The 22,932-nt window shown below is 47.2% G+C and overlaps 2 protein-coding genes across 2 annotated transcripts in view; one reads left to right on the top strand and one right to left on the bottom strand.

Moving 5' to 3' along the window:
- dab2ipa (DAB2 interacting protein a) overlaps positions 1-11,001 on the top strand; it is a 24,049-nt gene extending 13,048 nt beyond the window's left edge. Inside the window, exons 6-18 of the mRNA XM_075466957.1 lie at positions 254-398; positions 472-616; positions 1,772-2,008; positions 4,302-4,491; positions 5,436-5,656; positions 5,835-5,926; positions 6,000-6,476; positions 6,588-6,862; positions 7,868-7,981; positions 8,684-8,806; positions 8,887-8,966; positions 9,293-9,380; positions 9,499-11,001. Of these exons, the coding sequence (XP_075323072.1) occupies positions 254-398; positions 472-616; positions 1,772-2,008; positions 4,302-4,491; positions 5,436-5,656; positions 5,835-5,926; positions 6,000-6,476; positions 6,588-6,862; positions 7,868-7,981; positions 8,684-8,806; positions 8,887-8,966; positions 9,293-9,380; positions 9,499-9,669 (2,358 nt within the window). The 3' untranslated portion in view covers positions 9,670-11,001. The remainder of the gene's footprint in view (positions 1-253; positions 399-471; positions 617-1,771; positions 2,009-4,301; positions 4,492-5,435; positions 5,657-5,834; positions 5,927-5,999; positions 6,477-6,587; positions 6,863-7,867; positions 7,982-8,683; positions 8,807-8,886; positions 8,967-9,292; positions 9,381-9,498) is intronic.
- Positions 10,259-21,283, bottom strand: LOC142381761 (gelsolin-like). Its single transcript, XM_075466962.1, has 19 exons — positions 21,217-21,283; positions 17,739-17,939; positions 17,060-17,214; positions 16,828-16,989; positions 16,692-16,751; positions 16,520-16,609; positions 15,822-15,911; positions 15,609-15,741; positions 15,417-15,505; positions 15,182-15,310; positions 15,032-15,118; positions 14,812-14,945; positions 14,409-14,499; positions 14,162-14,332; positions 12,868-13,042; positions 12,668-12,789; positions 11,781-11,858; positions 11,285-11,345; positions 10,259-10,609 (listed from the first exon to the last, which is right to left on the bottom strand). Exons 2-19 carry the CDS (start codon positions 17,929-17,931, stop codon positions 10,452-10,454), a joined length of 2,178 nt encoding a protein of 725 aa, XP_075323077.1. The 5' UTR covers positions 17,932-17,939; positions 21,217-21,283; the 3' UTR covers positions 10,259-10,451.
- Positions 21,284-22,932: the final 1,649 nt, after the last annotated feature.

Genomic DNA, 22,932 nt, shown 5'->3' on the forward strand with positions numbered 1-22,932 from the left:
ACTCCACCCACTCACTGACTCCACCCACTCACTGACTCCACCCACCCACTGACTCCGCCCACTCACTGACTCCACCCACCCAATGACTCCACCCACTCACTGACTGCCCACTCACTGACTGCCCACTCACTGACTCCGCCCACTCACTGACTCCGCCCACTCACTGACTCCATCCACCCAATGACTCCACCCGCCCACTGACTCCACCCACTCCACTCGTACACACCTTATGATGATTTTTTTGTCTCCACAGGACTTCCTGACCGACCTGATGATGTCAGAGGTCGACCGTTGTCGTGACAACGACCAGCTGATCTTCAGAGAGAACACGCTGGCGACAAAGAGCATCGAGGAATACCTGAAGCTGATTGGACAGAAGTATCTGCAGGACGCCCTCGGTATGCGCACGTACACGCACAGTTTCAGGTGACCTTTGCTGGTGGCTTTGTTTTAATTACACCTGTCGTCCAGGTGAGTTCATCAAAGCTCTGTACGAGTCTGACGAGAACTGTGAGGTGGACCCGTCCCGCTGCGCGACCTCTGACCTCGCAGAGCATCAGGCCAACCTGAGGATGTGCTGTGAGCTGGCCTTCTGCAAGATCCTCGACTCGTACAGGTACGAACAGGTGCAAACACAGGTGCAAACAGGTGTAAACACAGGTGCAAACACAAGTGCAAACACAAGTGCAAACACAAGTGCAAACACAGGTGCAAACACAGGTGCTAACAGGTGTAAACACAGGTGTAAACACAGGTGCAAACACAAGTGCAAACACAGGTGCGACAGGTGCAAACACAGGTGCAAACACAGGTGCTAACAGGTGTAAACACAGGTGTAAACACAGGTGCAAACACAAGTGCAAACACAGGTGCAAACAGGTGCAAACACAGGTGCTAACAGGTGTAAACAGGTGCAAACACAAGTGCAAACACAGGTGCGAACAGATGCAAACAGGTGCAAACACAGGTGCTAACAGGTGTAAACAGGTGCAAACACAAGTGCAAACAGGTGCAAACACAGGTGCGACAGGTGCAAACACAGGTGCGGCAGGTGCAAACACAGGTGCTAACAGATCCTAACAGGTGCAAACAGGTGCTAACAGATGCAAACAGATGCTAACAGATGCTAACAGGTGCGAACAGATGCTAACAGGTACGAACAGGTGCAAACAGGTGCTAACAGATGCAAACAGGTGCGAACAGATGCTAACAGGTGCAAACAGGTGCTAACAGGTGCAAACAGGTGCTAACAGATGCTAACAGGTACGAACAGGTGCAAACAGGTGCAAACACAGGTGCAAACACAGGTGCTAACAGGTGTAAACAGGTGCAAACACAAGTGCAAACACAGGTGCGACAGGTGCAAACACAGGTGCAAACAGGTGCTTCAGATGCTAACAGGTGCAAACAGGTGCGAACAGATGCTAACAGGTGTAAACAGGTGCAAACAGGTACAAACACAGGTGTAAACAGATACAAGCAGGTGCTAACAAGTGCTAACAGGTGCTAACAGATGCTAATAGGTGCAAACACAGGTGCAAACAAGTGCTAACAGATGCTAACAGATGCTAATAGATACTAACAGGTGCTAACAGGTGCTAACAGGTGTAAACATAGATGCAAACAGATGCTAACAGATGCAAACACAGGTGCAAACAGGTGCTAACAGGTGCAAACACAGGTGCAAACAGGTGCAAACAGGTGCTAACAGATACTAACAGCTGCAGGTTATGTACCTGTACACACTGATAAACTGTGCCCCCCCACTCAGGGTCTTCCCTCGAGAGCTGAAGGAGGTGTTTGCGTCATGGCGACAGGAGTGCAGTAACCGGGGGCGACCAGACATCAGCGAGCGTCTCATCAGCGCCTCGCTGTTCCTGCGCTTCCTGTGCCCGGCCGTGATGTCACCGTCGCTGTTCGACCTGATGCAGGAGTACCCCGACGAGCGCACCGCACGGACCCTGACCCTGATCGCCAAAGTGATCCAGAACCTCGCCAACTTCAGCAAGTACGCCAGGCCCCCCACTGTGAGGGGGCGGAGCCTGTTACAGCCCGAATGTTTCTGTTTCCTTCATGAAGGGGCGGAGCCTGTTACAGCCCGAATGTTTCTGTCTCCTTCATGAGGGGGCGGAGCCTGTTACAGCCTGAATGTTTCTGTCTCCTTCATGAAGGGGCGGAGCCTGTTACAGCCCGAATGTTTCTGTCTCCTTCATGAGGGGGCGGAGCCTGTTACAGCCTGCATGTTTCTGTCTCCTTCATGAAGGGGCGGAGCCTGTTACAGCCCGAATGTTTCTGTCTCCTTCATGAGGGGGCGGAGCCTGTTACAGCCTGCATGTTTCTGTTTCCTTCATGAGGGGGCGTAGCCTGTTACAGCCCGAATGTTTCTGTTTCCTTCATGAGGGGGCGGAGCCTGTTACATTCTGAATGTTTCTGTCTCCTTCATGAAGGGGCGGAGCCTGTTACAGCCCGAATGTTTCTGTCTCCTTCATGAAGGGGTGGAGCCTGTTACAGCCTGCATGTTTCTCTCCTTCATGAAGGGGCGGAGCCTGTTACAGCCCGAATGTTTCTCTCCTTCATGAAGGGGCGGAGCCTGTTACAGCCCGAATGTTTCTCTCCTTCATGAAGGGGCGGAGCCTGTTACAGCCTGCATGTTTCTTTCTCCTTCATGAGGGGGCGGAACCTGTTACATTCCGAATGTTTCTGTCTCCTTCATGAGGGGGCGGAACCTGTTACATTCCGAATGTTTCTGTCTCCTTCATGAGGGGGCGGAGCCTGTTACAGCCCGAATGTTTGTCTCCTTCATGAAGGGGCGGAGCCTGTTACAGCCCGAATGTTTCTGTCTCCTTCATGAAGGGGCGGAGCCTGTTACAGCCCGAATGTTACTGTCTCCTTCATGAAGGGGCGGAGCCTTTTACAGCCCGAATGTTTCTGTTTCCTTCATGAGGGGGCGGAGCCTGTTACAGCCTGCATGTTTCTGTCTCCTTCATGAAGGGGCGGAGCCTGTTACAGCCTGCATGTTTCTGTTTCCTTCATGAAGGGGCGGAGCCTGTTACAGCCTGCATATTTCTGTCTCCTTCATGAGGGGGCGGAGCCTGTTACAGCCTGCATGTTTCTGTTTCCTTCATGAGGGGGCGGAGCCTGTTACAGCCCGCATGTTTCTGTCTCCTTCATGAAGGGGCGGAGCCTGTTACAGCCTGCATGTTTCTGTTTCCTTCATGAAGGGGCGGAGCCTGTTACAGCCTGCATGTTTCTGTCTCCTTCATGAAGGGGCGGAGCCTGTTACAGCCCGCATGTTTCTGTCTCCTTCATGAGGGGGCGGAGCCTGTTACAGCCCGAATGTTTCTGTGTCCTTCATGAAGGGGCGGAGCCTGTTACAGCCCGAATGTTTCTGTGTCCTTCATGAAGGGGCGGAGCCTGTTACAGCCCGCATGTTTCTGTCTCCTTCATGAGGGGGCGGAGCCTGTTACAGCCCGAATGTTTCTGTCTCCTTCATGAAGGGGCGGAGCCTGTTACAGCCCGAATGTTTCTGTGTCCTTCATGAAGGGGCGGAGCCTGTTACAGCCTGCATGTTTCTGTCTCCTTCATGAAGGGGCGGAGCCTGTTACAGCCTGCATGTTTCTGTTTCCTTCATGAAGGGGCGGAGCCTGTTACAGCCTGCATATTTCTGTCTCCTTCATGAGGGGGCGGAGCCTGTTACAGCCTGCATGTTTCTGTTTCCTTCATGAGGGGGCAGAGCCTGTTACAGCCTGCATGTTTCTGTCTCCTTCATGAAGGGGCGGAGCCTGTTACAGCCTGCATGTTTCTGTTTCCTTCATGAAGGGGCGGAGCCTGTTACAGCCTGCATGTTTCTGTCTCCTTCATGAAGGGGCGGAGCCTGTTACAGCCTGCATGTTTCTGTCTCCTTCATGAAGGGGCGGAGCCTGTTACAGCCCGCATGTTTCTGTCTCCTTCATGAGGGGGCGGAGCCTGTTACAGCCCGAATGTTTCTGTGTCCTTCATGAAGGGGCGGAGCCTGTTACAGCCCGAATGTTTCTGTGTCCTTCATGAAGGGGCGGAGCCTGTTACAGCCCGCATGTTTCTGTCTCCTTCATGAGGGGGCGGAGCCTGTTACAGCCCGAATGTTTCTGTCTCCTTCATGAAGGGGCGGAGCCTGTTACAGCCCGACTGTTTCTGTTTCCTTCATGAGGGGGCGGAGCCTGTTACAGCCTGCATGTTTCTGTCTCCTTCATGAGGGGGCGGAGCCTGTTACAGCCCGAATGTTTCTGTCTCCTCGGTGTGACACGTCTCACCTGTCGCTGCAGGTTCGGCACCAAAGAGGAGTACATGCTGTTCATGAACGACTTTGTGGAGCGGCAGTGGAGCAGCATGCAGCGCTTCCTGCAGGAGATCTCAAACCCCGACGGGTTGAACCACACCGCCGGGTTCGATGGCTACATCGACCTCGGCAGGGAGCTGTCCAGCCTCCACACGCTGCTGACTGAGCTGGACCAGGTGATACGCCTGAGCAACCGACCAACCAACCATCCATTCATTCATTCATTCATTCATTCATTCATTCATTCATTCATCCAGTCATTCATTTATTCATTTATTCATTTATTCATTCATTCATTTATTTATTCATTCATTCATTTATTCATTCATTCATTCATTCATTCATTTATTCATTCATTTATTCATCCATTCATTCATTCATTCATTCATTCATTCATTTATTCATTCATTTATTCATCCATTCATCCATTCATTCATTCATTCATTTATTCATTCATTCATTCATTTATTCATTCATTCATTTATTCATTTATTTATTCATTCATTTATTCATCCATTCACCCATTCATTTATTTATTCATTCATTTATTCATCCATTCATTCATTCATTTATTCATTCATTCATTCATTCATTCATTCATTCATTCATTTATTTATTCATTCATTTATTCATCCATTCATTCATTTATTCATTCATTTATTCATCCATTCATTCATTCATTTCATTCATTTATTTATTCATTCATTCATTCATCCAGTCATTCATTTATTCATTCATTCATTCATTCATTCATCCAGTCATTCATTTATTCATTCATTCATTCATTCATTCATCCAGTCATTCATTTATTCATTTATTCATTCATTCATTCATCCTGTCATTCATTTATTCATTTATTCATTCATTCATTCATTTATTCATTCATTCATTCATTTATTTATTCATTCATTTATTCATCCATTCATTCATTCATTCATTCATTCATTCATTCATTTATTCATTTATTCATTCATTCATTTATTTATTCATTTATTCATTCATTCATTTATTTATTCATTCATTTATTCATTCATTCATCCATTCATTTATTCATTCATTTATTTATTTATTCATTCATCCATTCATCTGACTCCACCTATCTGTCTCCACCTTTCTGCAGGTGTGCCTCTCAAAGCTCGGTCCTCTTCCTCGGATCCTCAGAGACGTGTCGGCGGCTCTCTCAAACCCAGGGGGCGTGGCTTCAGTTTCCTCCCCGGAGCCTCAGCGGGTGGTGTCTCCGCCCCCCATGTCACCGCCCCCCCTGTCCCCGCCCCTGTCGCCTCCTCTGACAGCCTGCAATCCTTCTGTTGGCCTGCAGGGCAGCGCGGGACTGGATGGAGGGTTAGTGTCCGCTCGTTGGGAATCGGCTCGTTGGGAATCGGCTCGTTGTGAATCGGCTCGTTATGACCTGCCGCTGTGCTTCAAACACGTTTTATTCATGACTTTCTGTGAAGTATTTACTGACATTTATTATTGAGGCTATATGTGTGTGTGTGTGTGTGTGTGTGCACTTTTGCAGTTTGGTGGACTTCACCAGACTTCCGTCTCCGACGCCAGAGAACAAGGATCTGTTCTTCGTCACCAAAGGATCCAGCCTGCAGCCGGCATCAGGTGACCACCTCTAACCGCTCAGCTGACCTCTGCCCACTGACCTCTAACTGACCTCTGACCTCACTTCCTACAGGTATGCGGGGTTCTCCGGCGCCCAGCTCGTCCTACTCGGAGCCCAACGAAAGCGAAGCGCCGTTTGAGATGACCAACGGGGGCCGGAAGGAGGGGCCTGAGCTGACCAATGAGAGTCGCAGCCTCTCTCTGGTGGATCTGCAGGACTCCTCCCCCGGAGACGGCTTCGACGACAGCCAATGGCAGCGCAGGACGGGCCTCCTGCCGCTCTCCTTCCAGAACCCGGTGTACCACATGACCGCCACCTCGCCGCGCCAGCCGCAGCAGCAGACGGAGGCCACGCCCTCGGACGGTTCGGTCGGGTCGCAGGGGAACCCCGAGGACAGGAGCGCCATGGCGACCAAACCGGCGTTCCTCACGCAGATGTCCGTGGGGCTGGGGGGGGCCGAGAGGGGCGAGAGGATGTCGGCCATGTCGAGCAGCAGCAGCGGCGAGGAGTACTCCCGGCGAGCTCTGTCCCTCACCGACACGCTCACAGGTAACTGGACCCAGGTCTGAACCCGGGTCTGAACCCGGGTCTGGTTTCAGGTCTGAGTCTGAACCAACCCGGGTCTGAACCCAGGTCTGATCATGTGACTCCTCCCGGCAGGTAGCTCCGCCCCCCCGCGGCAGAACTCCTCGGGGCCTCAGCGACGCATCGATCAGCCTCCTCCGCCCTCCTCGGCTCCACCCGGACCTCCCCGAGGCCGCACACCACCCAGCATGCTCAGCAGCGGCGGTGGCTCTGCCTACCCTCAACGTCCCGCCTCCGGAAGCATGATGTCATCGAGCCCGGATTGGCCGAGCGCCGGCCAGTCACGACTCAGACAGATGTCGTCGTCATCTAAAGGCGACAGCCCCGAGAAGCAGCGAGCCACTGCCAAGGTAACCGGGTTGTTTCCATGGTAACCGGGCTGTTTCCATGGTAACATTTAACCCGCTACAGGCAGAGTGTCCCAAACACAGTCTGTGGAGTCTCACCTGTTTAATAAAACTAATAAATGTGTATAAAAGTGTAACATTATGCAAACAGTGGAACCTTTCAATTAATCTGTTCGAAAAAGTCACTGACATGTACGCTCACTATGGCTTCTTAAAATTGCACTATAATTTTGACTGCACTCGACTGTCTCGAACAAACGGTCGCTGTTCGAAAAGTAAAAGTCGTATCCGAATAATTCTTGAACCGTCAGCGCCCCAAGAGACGGCAGAAGCCAGCGGTGTAATTTTCATTCGGCTACTATGTGTGGCTCGTTTTTTATGGCAGTTTTAAAATCATATTTTACATTAACTTTATGATTTTAGGCGTTTATAATGGGCGGAATGTCAGCTGAGGGCCGAATCTCTGCACTCAGAGGCAATTTGTGAGAAATATGTGTGGCAGAGCTCAATGAGTGTGACTTTGTGTGAAAGAGGACAAAAATGCCTACGTTTTGAAGTAAAATTTGTACAGATCGGGCAGATATTTTGGACATGAGAGACATTTGTTCGAGGAATTGGTGCAGTATCAAATTTAGAGTGAGAAACAGAGTGGGAGAAACACCTCGGCCAAGATGTAGTCTTCCTAAAACGTAAACTGCCGTTGAGTCAAAGCTATATAACGTACCAACAAACCCTTTGGTTCAGTTAAAGCTGAGAGTCTCCTGTCACATATAAACTTTGAATGAGGTCTGTGCGATGCTTTATGGCTGAGTTATAAGGCCTCTAAAATAGGTCGTTAGTTGCTGTTCAATGCATTTTCCCATCCACAATTTTCCCACTTTTTCCCATTTTGCCCGAATTCCTTTCGACTAATGAGAGTCGCTATGACACCAGTCTTTGGTTTCAGGTTTCTGGTTGGAACCCACTCTGGGTTCTGGTCTAACTGTTCAGGTGTGTTTGTGTGCTCAGGCTCCGTCTCCCTGCGCGCTGGATCGAACCGCCGCCTGGCTGCTCAACATGAACTCTGCCTCGTCCTATGGCGAGACAGAGGATGATCGTCATGACGACGCCCTGGTGGAGAAGGTGAGAGAGTCCTAGGCTGTGTGCGAAACCGCCTACTACATACTGCATACTTCCATACTGCATACTGCATACTACATACTGCATACTTCCATACTGCATCAAACAGTATGCAGAGCGTTTACCCACAATGCATTTCGCTCCTGCCCGAGCCGAAATCAGCCGGCCTGAAGCTGATTTCTCTTAAGCTCTAAACTCTGTAAACTTTAGCAACATTTGAAACATTTTCAGGAGAGAAAGTAGTCGTTTAGATCCCCAACGTGTTGAAAACCTGACAAAATACCGGCTGTTTACAATTTTGTTCCCACGAATTCGGCGCTACTAAAGCTAGCCGCAGTGAGCAACGCACTTCCGGTTATTTTCACACAATAAAATACCCGTTGCCTTTTATCATAGGGAAAGCCATTACCATACAATTGGTGCTTTTGTTTTGAAAACAGGAAGTGAACCTATCCTCGTTGTAGCTAGCTTGAAACTGCCGTTTTGACAGGAAATGACGATCGGCGACGTCACGTTACGTTGCATCTTGGGTAGTTTGAGTATGAGTAGTAACCTCATGATGCATACCCAACATTTCGGTAAATCTAGTATGCATCCGGGAACTTAAAAAAAGTTAGTAGGAGTAGTGGGAGTAGTATTGGAACACAGCCCTAGTTGTGGGTTGGTGCCGGTTCTGCAGGTTCTGACCCGTGTGTTTCTGCTCAGTATCAGCAGGAGATCGTGCTGCTGCAGGAGAAGCTGCGAGTCGCTGCCATGCGACAGGAGGAGTGTGAGGCCCGACTGATGGTCCAGGACCAGCAGAACCAGCGCATGCTGCAGGAGTACCAGGTGGGTGCAACACCTGGCTTACCTGCAGGCGTGGTCACATGACATGGCCGAACCAACCGGAGAGTCTGTGTGTGTTTCAGGCTCGGCTGGAAGACACAGAAAGCAGACTGAGGAGGCTGCAGGACGACAAGGACCTGCAGATGAACAGCATCATCAGCAGGTGGGAACGCCGTCTGAACGCCCTGTTTCCCCTCTAACTCGCGCCCTGTTTCCCCTCTAACTCGCGCCCTGTTTCCCCTCTAACTCGCGCCCTGTTTCCCCTCTAACTCACGCACTGTTACCCGTTTCCCCTCTAACTCGCGCCCTGTTTCCCCTCTAACTCGCGCTGTTTCCCCTCTAACTTGCGCCCTGTTTCCCCTCTAACTTGCGCCCTGTTTCCCCTCTAACTCGCGCCCTGCTTCCACTGTTTTCCCTCTAACTCGCGCCCTGTTTCCCCTCTAACTCGCGCCCTGTTTCCCCTGTTTCCCCTCTAACTTACCTGTGCAGGTTGATGGCCGTAGAGGAGGAGCTGAAGAAGGATCACTCTGACATGCAGGCGGTCGTCGACTCCAAGCAGAAGATCATTGAGGCCCAGGTACCTTTCTCTGTCTCACCTGTCTGTGTCTCACCTGTCTGTGTCTCACCTCTCTGTGTCTCACCTCTCTGTGTCTCACCTCTCTGTATCTCACCTGTCTGTGTCTCACCTGTCTCAGGAGAAGAGGATTTCCAGCCTGGACGCGGCGAACACCCGTCTGATGGCGGCTCTGACGCAGCTGAAGGAGCGCTACAGTGTGACATCACAGAGGAACGGCCTGTCTCCTAGCAACACGTCATCTCTACAGATCACAGAGAACGGAGAGTTCCGTAACTCTGGAAACTGCTAAGCAACCGCTGTCTGAGCTGTGATTGGCTGCGACCACATGGATGATGCTGGGGGGCGGGGCTAACTGACTGAATGAGTGCGGACATTATTCCACAGGCCGACCAGATTGACCTCTGACCCCAATCCCGTTGCTAGGTTACCCTCCACTTCCTGTTTTTGTTTGTTTAGCATGTTCCCGAAGTCTGACTTTGTTTCCTGTTTACATTTGTTACTTCCTGTATAGAACCAGATTTAAGGCTGTTCACAGGTGTCTGTTACCATAGCAACACACGCATCGATCCCTCCTGAAGTCTTTCTCCTCGGATCATGTTTTAGAGAAGCAGTGCAACGTTTTTCATCCGGGTTAGCCTAGCTTAGCACAAAGAATGGAAACAGGTGGAAAGTGTTAGCCTAGCTCCGAACCTTTCAGTGATTACTTTGGCCTCTCCGGGCTTCCGTAGTTTTCAGTATTTAGTTCATGTGGATCGGCTGAGGTCCTCCAGAGTTAGACACTAGTTTGTGTTGTTTCAGAGAATTTTAATGTAAACAGCAGATTTTATTGTAAAACTTTAAATTGTGATGAATAGTTTGTGAACACACACACACTCCGGTCTCACTGTAGCTTCTGTCTGTTCCGTATTTATGTTCCAGATCCTCTTATTGTTATTTATCTACGGCTGTAATTTATAAGGAGACAATAAATCATACACCATCAAGCCGTTGCCGTGGTGATGAGGGACACAAACACACAGGTGTGACTGTAACCGTGGAGACGGATTTTATTTATTTATTCAGGAAGTGATGTCACAGGCCGAGGCGCTCCAGCGGGTTGGCGCTCCAGTATTCAGGGTTCCAGCCCAGGAACCAGCCGGTGAAGGTTGGCAGTTCGAATCCCTGTTTCACCGTCACGATGGGGGTCCGGGGGTCCCGGGCGACCGGGTCCCTTTCAATGTAGCGCTTAGCTAAACAGAAGACACAGTTACCCGTCACCTCATTGGGTACTAAAGAGGGAAGGCCATTAGCTTCAGAGCTAAGCTAAGCTAAGCTAACACGTACATGAACAGCAAAATAAGTGTTTGGGACGCAATGGAGACAAACGTCTCATTTCAGGCAGTTTCACATCAGCAAAACCATCAATACAACAAGATGAATATTTCTGTAAAACGTCTGAATGAATGAATGAACGTCTCATTGCTGCCTTAAAGATGTTAAAACGGGAACTTGATCAATACTTCCGATTTACTTTTACAGATCAGAAAGTTCTTCTCTTGTTTGTCACTTTGGGATTTCAGGTGTTCAACACGTGTGACGTACAAGCATGTGCACCAAGTAACCATTTAACCATTAAACCAAGTAACCATTAAACTGGGTAACCATTAAACCAAGCTGCCGTCTCTTTAAGCATCTTTTCAACATAACAGAACTCTTTCTTATCGATGATATCACGGGATGTAACGTATCAGTTTCTAACAAGCTAAACATTTAAAAACATAAATAATATTGAAACTGAATATAATTCCGCATCTGTCAGACTCTCAGAAACAGTAAGTGTGGAGTTACTTTTCTACTCCTCAACCTCAGGAGGACTGAGCACCTTCTTCCCTTCTCTTTCCAAACCTTCTTCCTGTCTTTCTCACCTGATGCTGCAGCGTCGGTCTTCTCTTCCTCACACGCCTCCTTTCCGATCCAAACAAACAGCTGCAGGAGGAAACAGGAAGTCAAGTCACAAGAAGCAGGAGGAAACAGGAAGTCAAGTCACAAAGAAGCAGGAGGTAACAGGAAGTGAAGTCACAAGAAGCAGGAGGAAACAGGAAGTGAAGTCACAAAGAAGCAGGAGGAAACAGGAAGTGAAGTCACAAAGAAGCAGGAGGAAACAGGAAGTGAAGTCACAAGAAGCAGGAGGAAACAGGAAGTGAAGTCACAAAGAAGCAGGAGGAAACAGGAAGTGAAGTCACAAAGAAGCAGGAGGAAACAGGAAGTGAAGTCACAAAGAAGCAGGAGGAAACAGGAAGTGAAGTCACAAAGAAGCAGGAGGAAACAGGAAGTGAAGTCACAAAGAAGCAGGAGGAAACAGGAAGTGAAGTCACAAAGAAGCAGGAGTCTGATAACACAGCGATGACAGAAGAGACTTACCTGGTCCCATGTATCCAAGATCATGACATCATCAGGAGCGAGGTCATCCTGCGTCAGTTCACCTGGAACCTCCTCCATCTTAAAAAAAAAACAGAGTTTTTCAGATAAGTTCAAAGATAGCGTGCAGATTTCATGCATAGACACATGAGAACAGAAATGTCTTTAACCTGGATTTAAAAATGTCTCCATTTGGTGAAAGTTTAATCTCCACTGGCAGTTTGTTCCACTTGTTTGCAGCATAACAGCTAAATGCTGCTTCTCCATGTTTAGTCTGGACTCTGGACTGGACCAGCTGACCTGAGTCCTTGGATCTCAGAGCTCTGCTGGCTTTATATTCTCTGAACATATCACAGATGTAAACCATCAGCAGGCTTTTAAAATCTATTCTGTGACTGACTGGAAGCCAGAGTAAAGATTTTAAAGCTGCTGTGATGTGTTCAGATCTCTTAGCCCGGGTTAAAACTCCAGCAGCAGCGTTCTGGATGAGCTGCAGATGTTTAATGCTCTTTGTGGGAAGTCCAGTTAAAAGTTACAGTGATGGAGTCTGCTGGAGATGAATGCATGGATGAGTTTCTCCTGGAAACCTTTAATTCTGTTGATGTTTCTGAGGTGGTAAAAAGCTGCCTTGGTGACAGCTTTGATGTGGCTGCTGAAAGTCAGATCTGAGGCTATCAACACTCCGAGGTTACCGACTCGCTCAGTGATTGTAAGGTCCCGAGTCTCAAGATATTTACCAACGCTGACCCTCTTCTCTTTGCTCCCAAACAGAATGATCTCAGTTTTAACCACCTTTAACCACAAAGTAAAACGGGGGCTGCCGCCTCACCCAGAGTGGCAGCAGCCTGAACCACCACCTTTAACCACCAGTCATGTGACCACTGACCCACCTGGAAGTTTCCAGTTTTGTTGGAGCAGGCGAAGAGACGAGGAGGGTGCACATCCATCTGGTTGTTCAGTCTGGGTGAGTGGCAGTAGTCCTCCTTACCCCCGAGGGCCTCCCAGAATGCATCTGAGTAGAAAGAGGCAGGTTCCATAATTCGGTTCGCTTTATTTCCTCCAGTCAACAACCATCAAACATCTGCCCCACCTTCTTCCTGCCCCTCCTCCAGCTGGGTGGGGGTCACCTGGAGGATCCCGGCCAGGTGTTCGGCCCCCTTGAGTTCGGCCGAGCTGCTGCTCTTCCCTTTCCACATCCAGGATCCAGAGGAGGACACCAGGAGAAAGACGTCGCTGGAGTTCAGACCGGAGGAGGACGGATCCACCTGGAGAGGGCAGAGGGGTTAATCTGTTTGCTGATGGAGTCAGATCGGTCTCCATCAGCCCCAGAAAAGATGCTAAGGACAGACGCATCACTATCAAAACTATCTCTGTTTTGAGTTCTAACATTCTGGACTAAGATTATCCAGATTGGGAAGTTCTAGATGTGACTGTTCTGCACTGAGACCATCTGGATGAGGACATTCTGCAGTAAGACCAGCAGGACTGAACCATTCCAGGTTGTTCTGGACTGCGTTGCTTTGGAATATAAGTTCCTACACAGATTGGTCCTGGAGAGAAACTCTGGAGGAAGACTTTATAGACCATGGCTGTGTTAGAAACTGCCAACTTCTCTTACTAACTTCATCTTTTTTTAAGTTCCCGGATGCATACTAGATTCTCCTAAATGTTGGGTATGCATCATGAGGTTACTACTCACTCAAACTACCCAAGATGCAACGTAACGTCGCCGATCGTCATTTCCTGTCAAAACGGCAGTTTCAAGCTAGCTACAACGAGGGTAGGTTCACTTCCTGTTTTCAAAACAAAAGCACCAATTGTATGGTAATGGCTTTCCCTATGATAAAAGGCAACGGGTATTTTATTTTGTGAAAATAACCGGAAGTGCGTTAGCTCACTGCGGCTAGCTTTAGTAGCGCCGAATTCGTGGGAACAAAATTGTAAACAGCCGGTATTTTGTCAGGTTTTCAACACGTTGGGGATCTAAACGACTACTTTCTCGCCTGAAAATGTTTCAAATGTTGCTAAAGTTTACAGAGTTTAGAGCTTAAGAGAAATCAGCTTCAGGCCGGCTGATTTCGGCTCGGGCAGGAGCGAAATGCATTGTGGGTAAACGCTCTGCATACTGTCTGATTGATGAGTATGTAGTATGGAAGTATGTAGTATGTAGTTGGCGGTTTCGAACACAGCCACTGTGTTGCCTGAGAGAGACCAACAACGGGAACCAAATTCCTTTAGTGTGTTACTGACTCTGGAGGATAAAGAGAAGGTCTGAATGTTCTGGCCTGAAACAGTGGACCAAACAAGTTGTGGATAAAACACATTCTGGACCAGAGATGCTCCTGTTCTCCCCATTCTGAATCAGGCCCTGCTGATGGCCTTACCTCCACAGCTCTGGTGTCTCCTGCCGGGTTGGATCGGACCTGGAACAGACGGGGGTCTGCAGCCTCCGACTGGCCGCCCTCTCTGGAAGTCCCGCCCTTATACACCACCATCGGTTGTTCCCCAAACAGGCTCATGAGGTGGGCGGGCTCTTTTCCCTGAACCACCCGCACCTGAACACAGACGAGTAACCATCAGCATCCTTCCCCAGGTTAAAGGGTCCGGTCTATCACAGAGGTAGAGATCTACCTGAACAGCAGCGCCTCCCAGTTCGTCATCCAACTGAACAGCCAAGAGGGCCGACGTCCCAGCCTCGTCCGTACTCGTCTCTGCTCCCTGCCTGAGAGGAAAACGATTATCCATTTTAAATATTCCATCCTGCCTGCTGTAAAGGGTTACCCATAGGGTTACCCTAACCCTACCCCTAACCATAGGGTTACCCTAACCCTAAGGTTACCCTAACCCTTGCCCTAACCCTACCCCTAACCATAGGGCTACCCTACCCCTACGGTTACCCTAACCCTACCCCTACGGTTACCCTAACCCTACCCCTAACCATAGGGTTACCCTAACCCTACCCCATATCCAGAGGGTAATCCTGAGACCTGTTGTGACATCCGTAAAGCTGATTTTTAAGTACGAGACCTCTCACCATATGTAGATGATGTGACCCTGTCTGCCACTGTGCTGGTACTGATACTGGATCAGGTAACTGTCCCCTCCGTAGAACTGGCCGAAGGATGCTGGATCCACCGGAACCTTGTCGGACCCTTCGATTCTCCAGATCTGCAGATAGAAAACAGTTATTTTACATCTCGACCACATCGGGCCCAAAGGAAAGGCTGCTATCGAAGGGTGATGCCCCCCCTCACCTGTTTCTCCCCGTTTCCTCGGTCCACCATCCCGTACTGTGCTGCCATGGAATCCGATTTGTGGAGTTTGGACACGTCGAACGGGACCTGTTGGACCACAGGAGTTATGTTCTGTCTGGTTTCAGGACGGTTTGGATCTGAACGGCTTACCTTCTCGATTTTTGCAATCTTATTGGACACATAAGCCTTTCCCATGCCGACGGTGTCCTCGGGATCCTTCCAGTCCTTAAAGAACTGTTTGAAGAGGGGAGTCTCCCCGTGCTCAGGTAGGACCTGCACCTGAGGGGGGGGCACAGGTAGGACCATTACAGCAGGTGCTGGTCTGAGCTGAGACCAGTTTCAGGTGGGACTTTAACTCTACAAGCTCCGCCTCTTTCCTGTTTACCTGTGTGTGCGGCGGGTAGTTCATCTGCTGAATGAACTTCTCTGCGCTGCTCAGGACGGCGTGGCGCTCCACGCTGTTAGCGTCCTTACCTGCACACACAGACAGGAAGTGAGCACATACAGTCACAACAAAGCTCCTCTGTTAGCTCCTCTAATTCAGTCTGGCATCTTAGAACCATAACAAAGTTCTGACCTTTCCAGACGAAGATTTGTGCGTTGGATCCGTTGTCCAGGATGAAACACTCGGTGGACACCATGGCATCCTGGGAGAACGGGTTCTGCTCTGCCACCAGGGAAATCTCCATCTCCCCGCCTGCGTTGGACACCTGAAAGACAAACGCTGTGAGGGGGGAAGCGCCACAGAGCTCACCAGGTGCTGGTGCACCGAGGGAACAGCTTGGTTTACCTGGTAGAGACGAGCCGCTTTCCTGTTGGAGACGTCGGTCACGGTGTCGTCTCTGTGGGACTCAGGAAGGTCCGGTTTTTCCCCCAGGACCTGAAAACAACACGGACAGATGATAGCGGACTTGTGTCTGTGCTTGTCCTGTTGGATCTCAGTGCTGCATTTGATACGGTCGATCACAGTATCTTATTACACAGACTTGAACATGTTATTGGGATTAAAGGAACTGCATTAGGCTGGTTTAAGTCATATTTATCTGATAGATTTCAGTTTGTTCTTGTAAATGAAGAATCTTCCTCACACACCAGAGTAAGTCATGGAGTTCCCCAGGGTTCTGTGCTTGGACCGATTCTTTTCACTTTATACACGCTTCCATTAGGTAACATTATTAGACAGCATGGCATAAATTTCCATTGCTATGCTGATGATACTCAGCTGTACTTATCTATAAAACCAGATGAACCCAATAGGTTGGTCAGACTACAAGCATGTCTCAAAGACATAAAGACCTGGATGACTCAGAACTGTCTGCTTCTAAACTCAAACTGAAGTCGTTATCTTTGGACCTGAGTTCTACAGTTACTCTGGATGGTGTTTCCTCGGCTTCTGGTCCTACAGGGAGGAACCTCGGAGTTATTTCTGAGTTTAACAGGAAGCAGTCTGATGCATGGCGGCCCACTTTGCTCTGCTCGTGTCATCACCTGTAACATCCTTTCTGGCTCCTCCCCCTCGTCACAGATCGAGATATTGCCCCGCCCACACCTCTCGTTGTCACGGATACCCTTGGACACCTGTCAATCAGTCAGTCAGTCAGCCCACACGCCATCAAATCCTGTAATAATGATGATGTCATGAGGTGATGTCCCCACTTACCAAAGTGGCCTTGAGTTTTTCAAACCTGTTGCTATGGGAACCAGACCACTGGATGATTTCCTGTTGGGAGAAAAGAAGAGATCAGCCCCACCAGTTCCCCCCACGACCCCCAGAAACCCCGCCGCCACCTCCTCACCTCTCCCAGATCCAGGATGAAACTGTCTCCCTGGTTGAAACTCTCCCAGCTGACAGGAACCTCCGTTGCCCTGACGACCCTACGACCTTTGACCTGAAGCAGCCTTTGGACTTCCACGTCGTTGGTCACCACGTGTTTGAACCCAGAGGCCACGCCCCCTTTCTGTGCAGGGACAGAACAGGAAGTGATCCAGAGAATCATGGGACGTTAAAGGTGTGGTGACCACGGTTACCATGTATGTGAGGCCCGCTTTGAAGTACCCGCTGAAGGTACCGGACTCGTGGCCCTGGACTTCACGGTACTGGATCGGCGCCCCCTCCAGGAAGTCGTCCATCTGGACGGCAAGAATGGCCGCCGCTCCAGTTTCATCCTGAGAGCACTCAGAACCTGCAGGAGAACCGGACTGTTAAAGAACCGAACCAGAACCAGACAGAAGAGAACCTGCAGGGGAATATTTATGTACAATATATCTGATATTTATATATATAATACATAATATATCTGATATTTACATATAATATCTCTGATATATATATATATATATATATATATATATATATATATATAATACATAATATATCTGATATTTATAAATAATATATCTGATATTTATATATAATATATCTAATATATAATACGTCTGATATTTATATATAATACATAATATATCTGATATTTATATATAATATATCTGATATTTATATATAATATCTCTGATATATATATATATTTATATATAATACATAATATATCTGATATTTACATATAATATATATATATATAATACATCTGATATAATATATCTGATATATCTGATATAATTATATATAATATATCTGATATTTAATATATAATATGTCTGATATTTATATATAATATATCTGATATTTACGGCTTCGGTTGCCGCTCACCTTGCCAGTAGTGCAGGTCGTGCTGCATGTGTCCTCCGCGGTTGCTGGTGGTGTTCAGCACCAGGTAGGCGTCTCCGGTGTAGAACCGCCCGTACAGAGTCCCAGGAACCGGAGCCAGCTCCATGTTCTCCACCCGCCACACCTGAAGCCCCGCCTTCTTCCCCGCACCCTCGAACTCCGGATGGAACACCATGATGCCGACTGCGGTGGGCGGGGCCAGAGAAACAAACACAATCACAGTCATGTGACCATAACACCGCGGTCACCATGGTAACGGATTCTGATGTTAAAGATCCAAACCCGCTAAATGTTCTGTAGGTACCGAAGATAAAGTAAAGATAAAGTAAATAAAGATAAAGTAAAGATAAAGTAAAGATAAACAAAGTAAAGATAAACAAAGGAAAGATAAAGCAAAGATAAAGGAAGTAAAGATAAAGGAAGTAAAGATAAAGTAAAGATAAAGGAAGTAAAGATAAACAAAGAAAAGATAAACAAAGGAAAGATAAAGCAAAGATAAAGGAAGTAAAGATAAAGGAAGTAAAGATAAAGTAAAGATAAACAAAGTAAAGATAAACAAAGGAAAGATAAAGCAAAGATAAAGGAAGTAAAGATAAAGGAAGTAAAGATAAAGTAAAGATAAAGGAAGTAAAGATAAACAAAGAAAAGATAAACAAAGTAAAGATAAACAAAGAAAAGATAAAGTAAAGATAAAGTAAATAAAGATAAACAAAGAAAAGATAAACAAAGTAAAGATAAAGTAAAGATAAAGTAAATAAAGATAAACAAAGAAAAGATAAAGTAAAGACAAAGGAAGTAAAGATAAAGTAAAGATAAAGGAAGTAAAGATAAAGTAAAGATAAAGGAAGTAAAGATAAACAAAGAAAAGATAAAGTAAAGACAAAGGAAGTAAAGATAAAGTAAAGACAAAGGAAGTAAAGATAAAGTAAAGATAAAGGAAGTAAAGATAAACAAAGAAAAGATAAACAAAGTAAAGATAAACAAAGAAAAGATAAAGTAAAGATAAAGGAAGTAAAGATAAAGTAAATAAAGATAAACAAAGAAAAGATAAACAAAGTAAAGATAAAGTAAAGATAAAGTAAATAAAGATAAACAAAGTAAAGATAAAGGAAGTAAAGATAAAGTAAAGATAATCAAAATAAAGATAAAGTAAAGATAAAGATAAACAAGATAAAGATAAATAAAGTAAAGATAAACAAAGGAAAGATAAAGTAAAGATAAAGTAAAGATAGATAAAGTAAAGATAAAGTAAAGATAAACAAAATAAAGATAAACAAAGGAAAGATAAAGTAAAGATAAAGTAAAGATAAAGTAAAGATAAAGGAAGTAAAGATAAAGTAAAGATAAAGTAAAGATAAACAAAATAAAGATAAAGATAAATAAAGTAAAGATAAAGATAAAGTAAAGATAAAGATAAAGTAAAGATAAACAAAGTAAAGATAAAGGAAGTAAAGATAAAGTAAAGATAAACAAAGTAAAGACAAAGTAAAGATAAACAAAATAAAGATAAAGTAAAGATAAACAAAGTAAAGACAAAGTAAAGATAAAGTAAAGATAAACAAAGTAAAGATAAAGTAAAGATAAACAAAGTAAAGATAAAGTAAAGATAAACAAAGTAAAGATAAAGTAAAGATAAACAAAGTAAAGACAAAGTAAAGATAAACAAAGTAAAGACAAAGTAAAGATAAAGTAAAGATAAACAAAGTAAAGACAAAGTAAAGATAAAGTAAAGATAAACAAAGTAAAGATAAACAAAGTAAAAATAAACAAAGTAAATCAGCTGTGATCAGCTGCAGCACTAACAGGTAAACTGCCTCCATCATTCCTACCCTCCCCAGAGGTGATGCGGCCCGGCCTCCCATCATTCCTACCCTCCCCAGAGGTGGTGCGGCCCGGCCTCCCATCATTCCTACCCTCCCCAGAGGTGGTGCGGCCCGGCCTCCCATCATTCCTACCCTCCCCAGAGGTGATGCGGCCCGGCCTCCATCATTCCTACCCTCCCCAGAGGTGGTTCGGCCCGGCCTCCATCATTCCTACCCTCCCCAGAGGTGGTGCGGCCCGGCCTCCCATCATTCCTACCCTCCCCAGAGGTGGTGCGGCCCGGCCTCCCATCATTTCTACCCTCCCCAGAGGTGGTTCGGCCCGGCCTCCCATCATTCCTACCCTCCCCAGAGGTGGTGCGGCCCGGCCTCCCATCATTTCTACCCTCCCCAGAGGTGGTTCGGCCCGGCCTCCCATCATTCCTACCCTCCCCAGAGGTGGTGCGGCCCGGCCTCCCATCATTCCTACCCTCCCCAGAGGTGGTGCGGCCCGGCCTCCCATCATTCCTACCCTCCCCAGAGGTGGTGCGGCCCGGCCTCCCATCATTCCTACCCTCCCCAGAGGTGGTGCGGCCCGGCCTCCCATCATTCCTACCCTCCCCAGAGGTGGTGCGGCCCGGCCTCCCATCATTCCTACCCTCCCCAGAGGTGATGCGGCCCGGCCTCCCATCATTCCTACCCTCCCCAGAGGTGGTTCGGCCCGGCCTCCATCATTCCTACCCTCCCCAGAGGTGGTGCGGCCCGGCCTCCCATCATTCCTACCCTCCCCAGAGGTGATGCGGCCCGGCCTCCCATCATTCCTACCCTCCCCAGAGGTGGTGCGGCCCGGCCTCCCATCATTCCTACCCTCCCCAGAGGTGGTTCGGCCCGGCCTCCATCATTCCTACCCTCCCCAGAGGTGGTGCTGCCCGGCCTCCCATCATTCCTACCCTCCCCAGAGGTGGTTCGGCCCGGCCTCCATCATTCCTACCCTCCCCAGAGGTGGTGCGGCCCGGCCTCCCATCATTCCTACCCTCCCCAGAGGTGATGCGGCCCGGCCTCCCATCATTCCTACCCTCCCCAGAGGTGGTGCGGCCCGGCCTCCCATCATTCCTACCCTCCCCAGAGGTGGTTCGGCCCGGCCTCCATCATTCCTACCCTCCCCAGAGGTGGTGCTGCCCGGCCTCCCATCATTCCTACCCTCCCCAGAGGTGGTGCGGCGGGGGGGGGGGGGGGGGGCACGATAATAAATAAATAAATAAAGCTATAAACTTTGCAGATATGTTTTTTTCTTTTAAATCCCCACCTGCATTTATTCTATCAATACAAGACAAACAGAGATAATAAATCGTGGCCTTTTTTCTGGCCGGTTTTCTTTGGATGGACAGGGCATTTCTCAGGGGGGCAGGACTAGTTCCTGGGGGGGCAGTGGACCTGGAGCCTGAGCAGGTGAAACAAAGGTGTTTCCCAAACCTGGACTCCTCTCCTCTGTTAGCAGGAAGCGCTCAGAGGCAGCTGCTGCTCTGATAACACATTCAGAGCCAACAGGAACCAGAACCTCAGGACTCGCACACACCTGGACACCGGAGTCCAACAGGTGAGGAAAGGAAGAAGAGTTTGTTTTAGAGTCTGAATTCAGTCCCAAACAGGTAAAAACTCACCTTCAGCTTCTGTCACACGTGTCTTCAGCTGGACTCAAACTGCAGGCTGACAGAGGAGGCAGGAAGCAGGTAACCTCACCTGTCCAGCCCCTCCCCCGCTCTGTGGCTGAGGAGCCACACCCAGCCGACACAAACCTGAACACAATCGGTTCATCAGGGAACAGCAGAGAGGACGCACCCTGCAGCACGGACCCAAGGGACTCCACCAACAACAGGTTTCAGGCCCAAACGGGCCGCAGGTGGCGCCGCTCTCACCCTGAGCCGTCACAGTTTCTACGGGAACAGCAGAGAGGACATCTCAGAGCTGAACGTTTACCTGAAATAAATAAAACTCTATTTTCAGCTGCTTTTGAATAAAGCTCCAAATCTGAAGCTCGAGTTTCAAAACGTAATCACATTTTAACCCATAAGAACCCGGACCCATTTCTACTTAAATGAACATTAAGGGGGTCATAACACAGACTAAATAGAACACATTTCGGACACATCAGTACTGTGACATCTGTGTCACATTGGGCGTTAAGAACCTGGATAATTTCTCCATCAAGGAAAATTATGGGGAAAATAAACGGACTATATAGAACACATTTCTGATATTTTTCTCAAAATAACACTCCCTAGTGTCAAAGATGTGTCAATGGGTGTTAAATGGTTTAAATGGTTTGAATCTTTCCTTTGGCAACGAAAAACAAGCCATTTAAACTTAGCTAGCTCTGCCCGTAGCGCTAACCTGTTGGAAATGTTATTGTGGGAAGACTAAATCACATGACCTGTCACATGACCCACCAGGATGTTAAGCATGGGTCACTCTGGCAGTTCAGGAGTTGAAATCAAAGATAAAGTTTTTCATGGAATTTTCCAGAACACTTAAAGGGCGTGTGACCCTGGGTTCTTATGGGTTAACTACTGATTCTATCTGATTCTATCTGTTGTTCTTCTTTCTTTCTTTTTTTTGTTTAAAATTTAAATCCTGCTTTTTATTTCTACTGTTTTAATGTCTCTGTAAAGCACTTTGAATCGCCCTGCAGTTGAATTGTGCCGTACAGATAAACTTGCCTGAAGTCAGCTTTATTCAAACATTCTGCTCTTAGATTATTTTTTAATTTCATTGTGTTGTACTCGCTGTATTTATACAAAGAATAAAGATCTGTTCTGTTCACAGGGTAAAACTAAAAACTCACGTGTGTGTGAAAGAGAAAGAAATATCCAAGATTAACAAGACTTAGTTATTCTTCAAATGGCACAAAATGACGATTTGTTCTGTTAGCTGTTCTCATGTGTCTATCTTTGAACTTATCTGGACTGTTGGTGGTTTTTAATCATTTAAATGATTTTTTTTGTTTCTCTTTATGTTCTTTTTTGTATGTTAATGCTTCTTACACTCCCTGCTGCAATGCTTTTATTTTATAAAAGCACTTTGAACTGTTTGTACATGAAATGTGCTATATGAATAAATTGGATTTGATTTGATTTGAGGAGAAGAATCTTAAATTCTATTCTGAATTTAACAGGGAGCCAATGAAGAGAAGCTAAAACTGGAGAAATATGATCTCAAATCAAATGTTGCTCCCCCATAAAGAATGTACAGAAACAGAAAAAGTAAACAAAAGTTCCACCTGAATAATCTTATAAATGTCATAAAAACAATTAAAACAATAATTTAGTGGAATTATACACAAGCCAAATGAACCCTTTTTACATGAGGTCAGAGGTCAC

Source organism: Odontesthes bonariensis, chromosome 6, assembly GCF_027942865.1.
Source record: "Odontesthes bonariensis isolate fOdoBon6 chromosome 6, fOdoBon6.hap1, whole genome shotgun sequence".
NCBI lineage: Eukaryota > Metazoa > Chordata > Actinopteri > Atheriniformes > Atherinopsidae > Odontesthes > Odontesthes bonariensis.

Bases quoted from the DNA above. Each gene is read 5' to 3' on its own strand.
- LOC142381761 (XM_075466962.1), bottom strand. From the start codon at position 17,931: ATGGTGTTCCATCCGGAGTTCGAGGGTGCGGGGAAGAAGGCGGGGCTT. The intron at 16,752-16,827 runs GTGAGGAGGTGG...TTCTCCCAACAG, and splicing joins TCATCCTGGATCTGGGAGAG to GAAATCATCCAGTGGTCTGG. The intron at 15,506-15,608 runs GTCAGAACTTTG...CTGTGTGTGCAG, and splicing joins ACAAATCTTCGTCTGGAAAG to GTAAGGACGCTAACAGCGTG.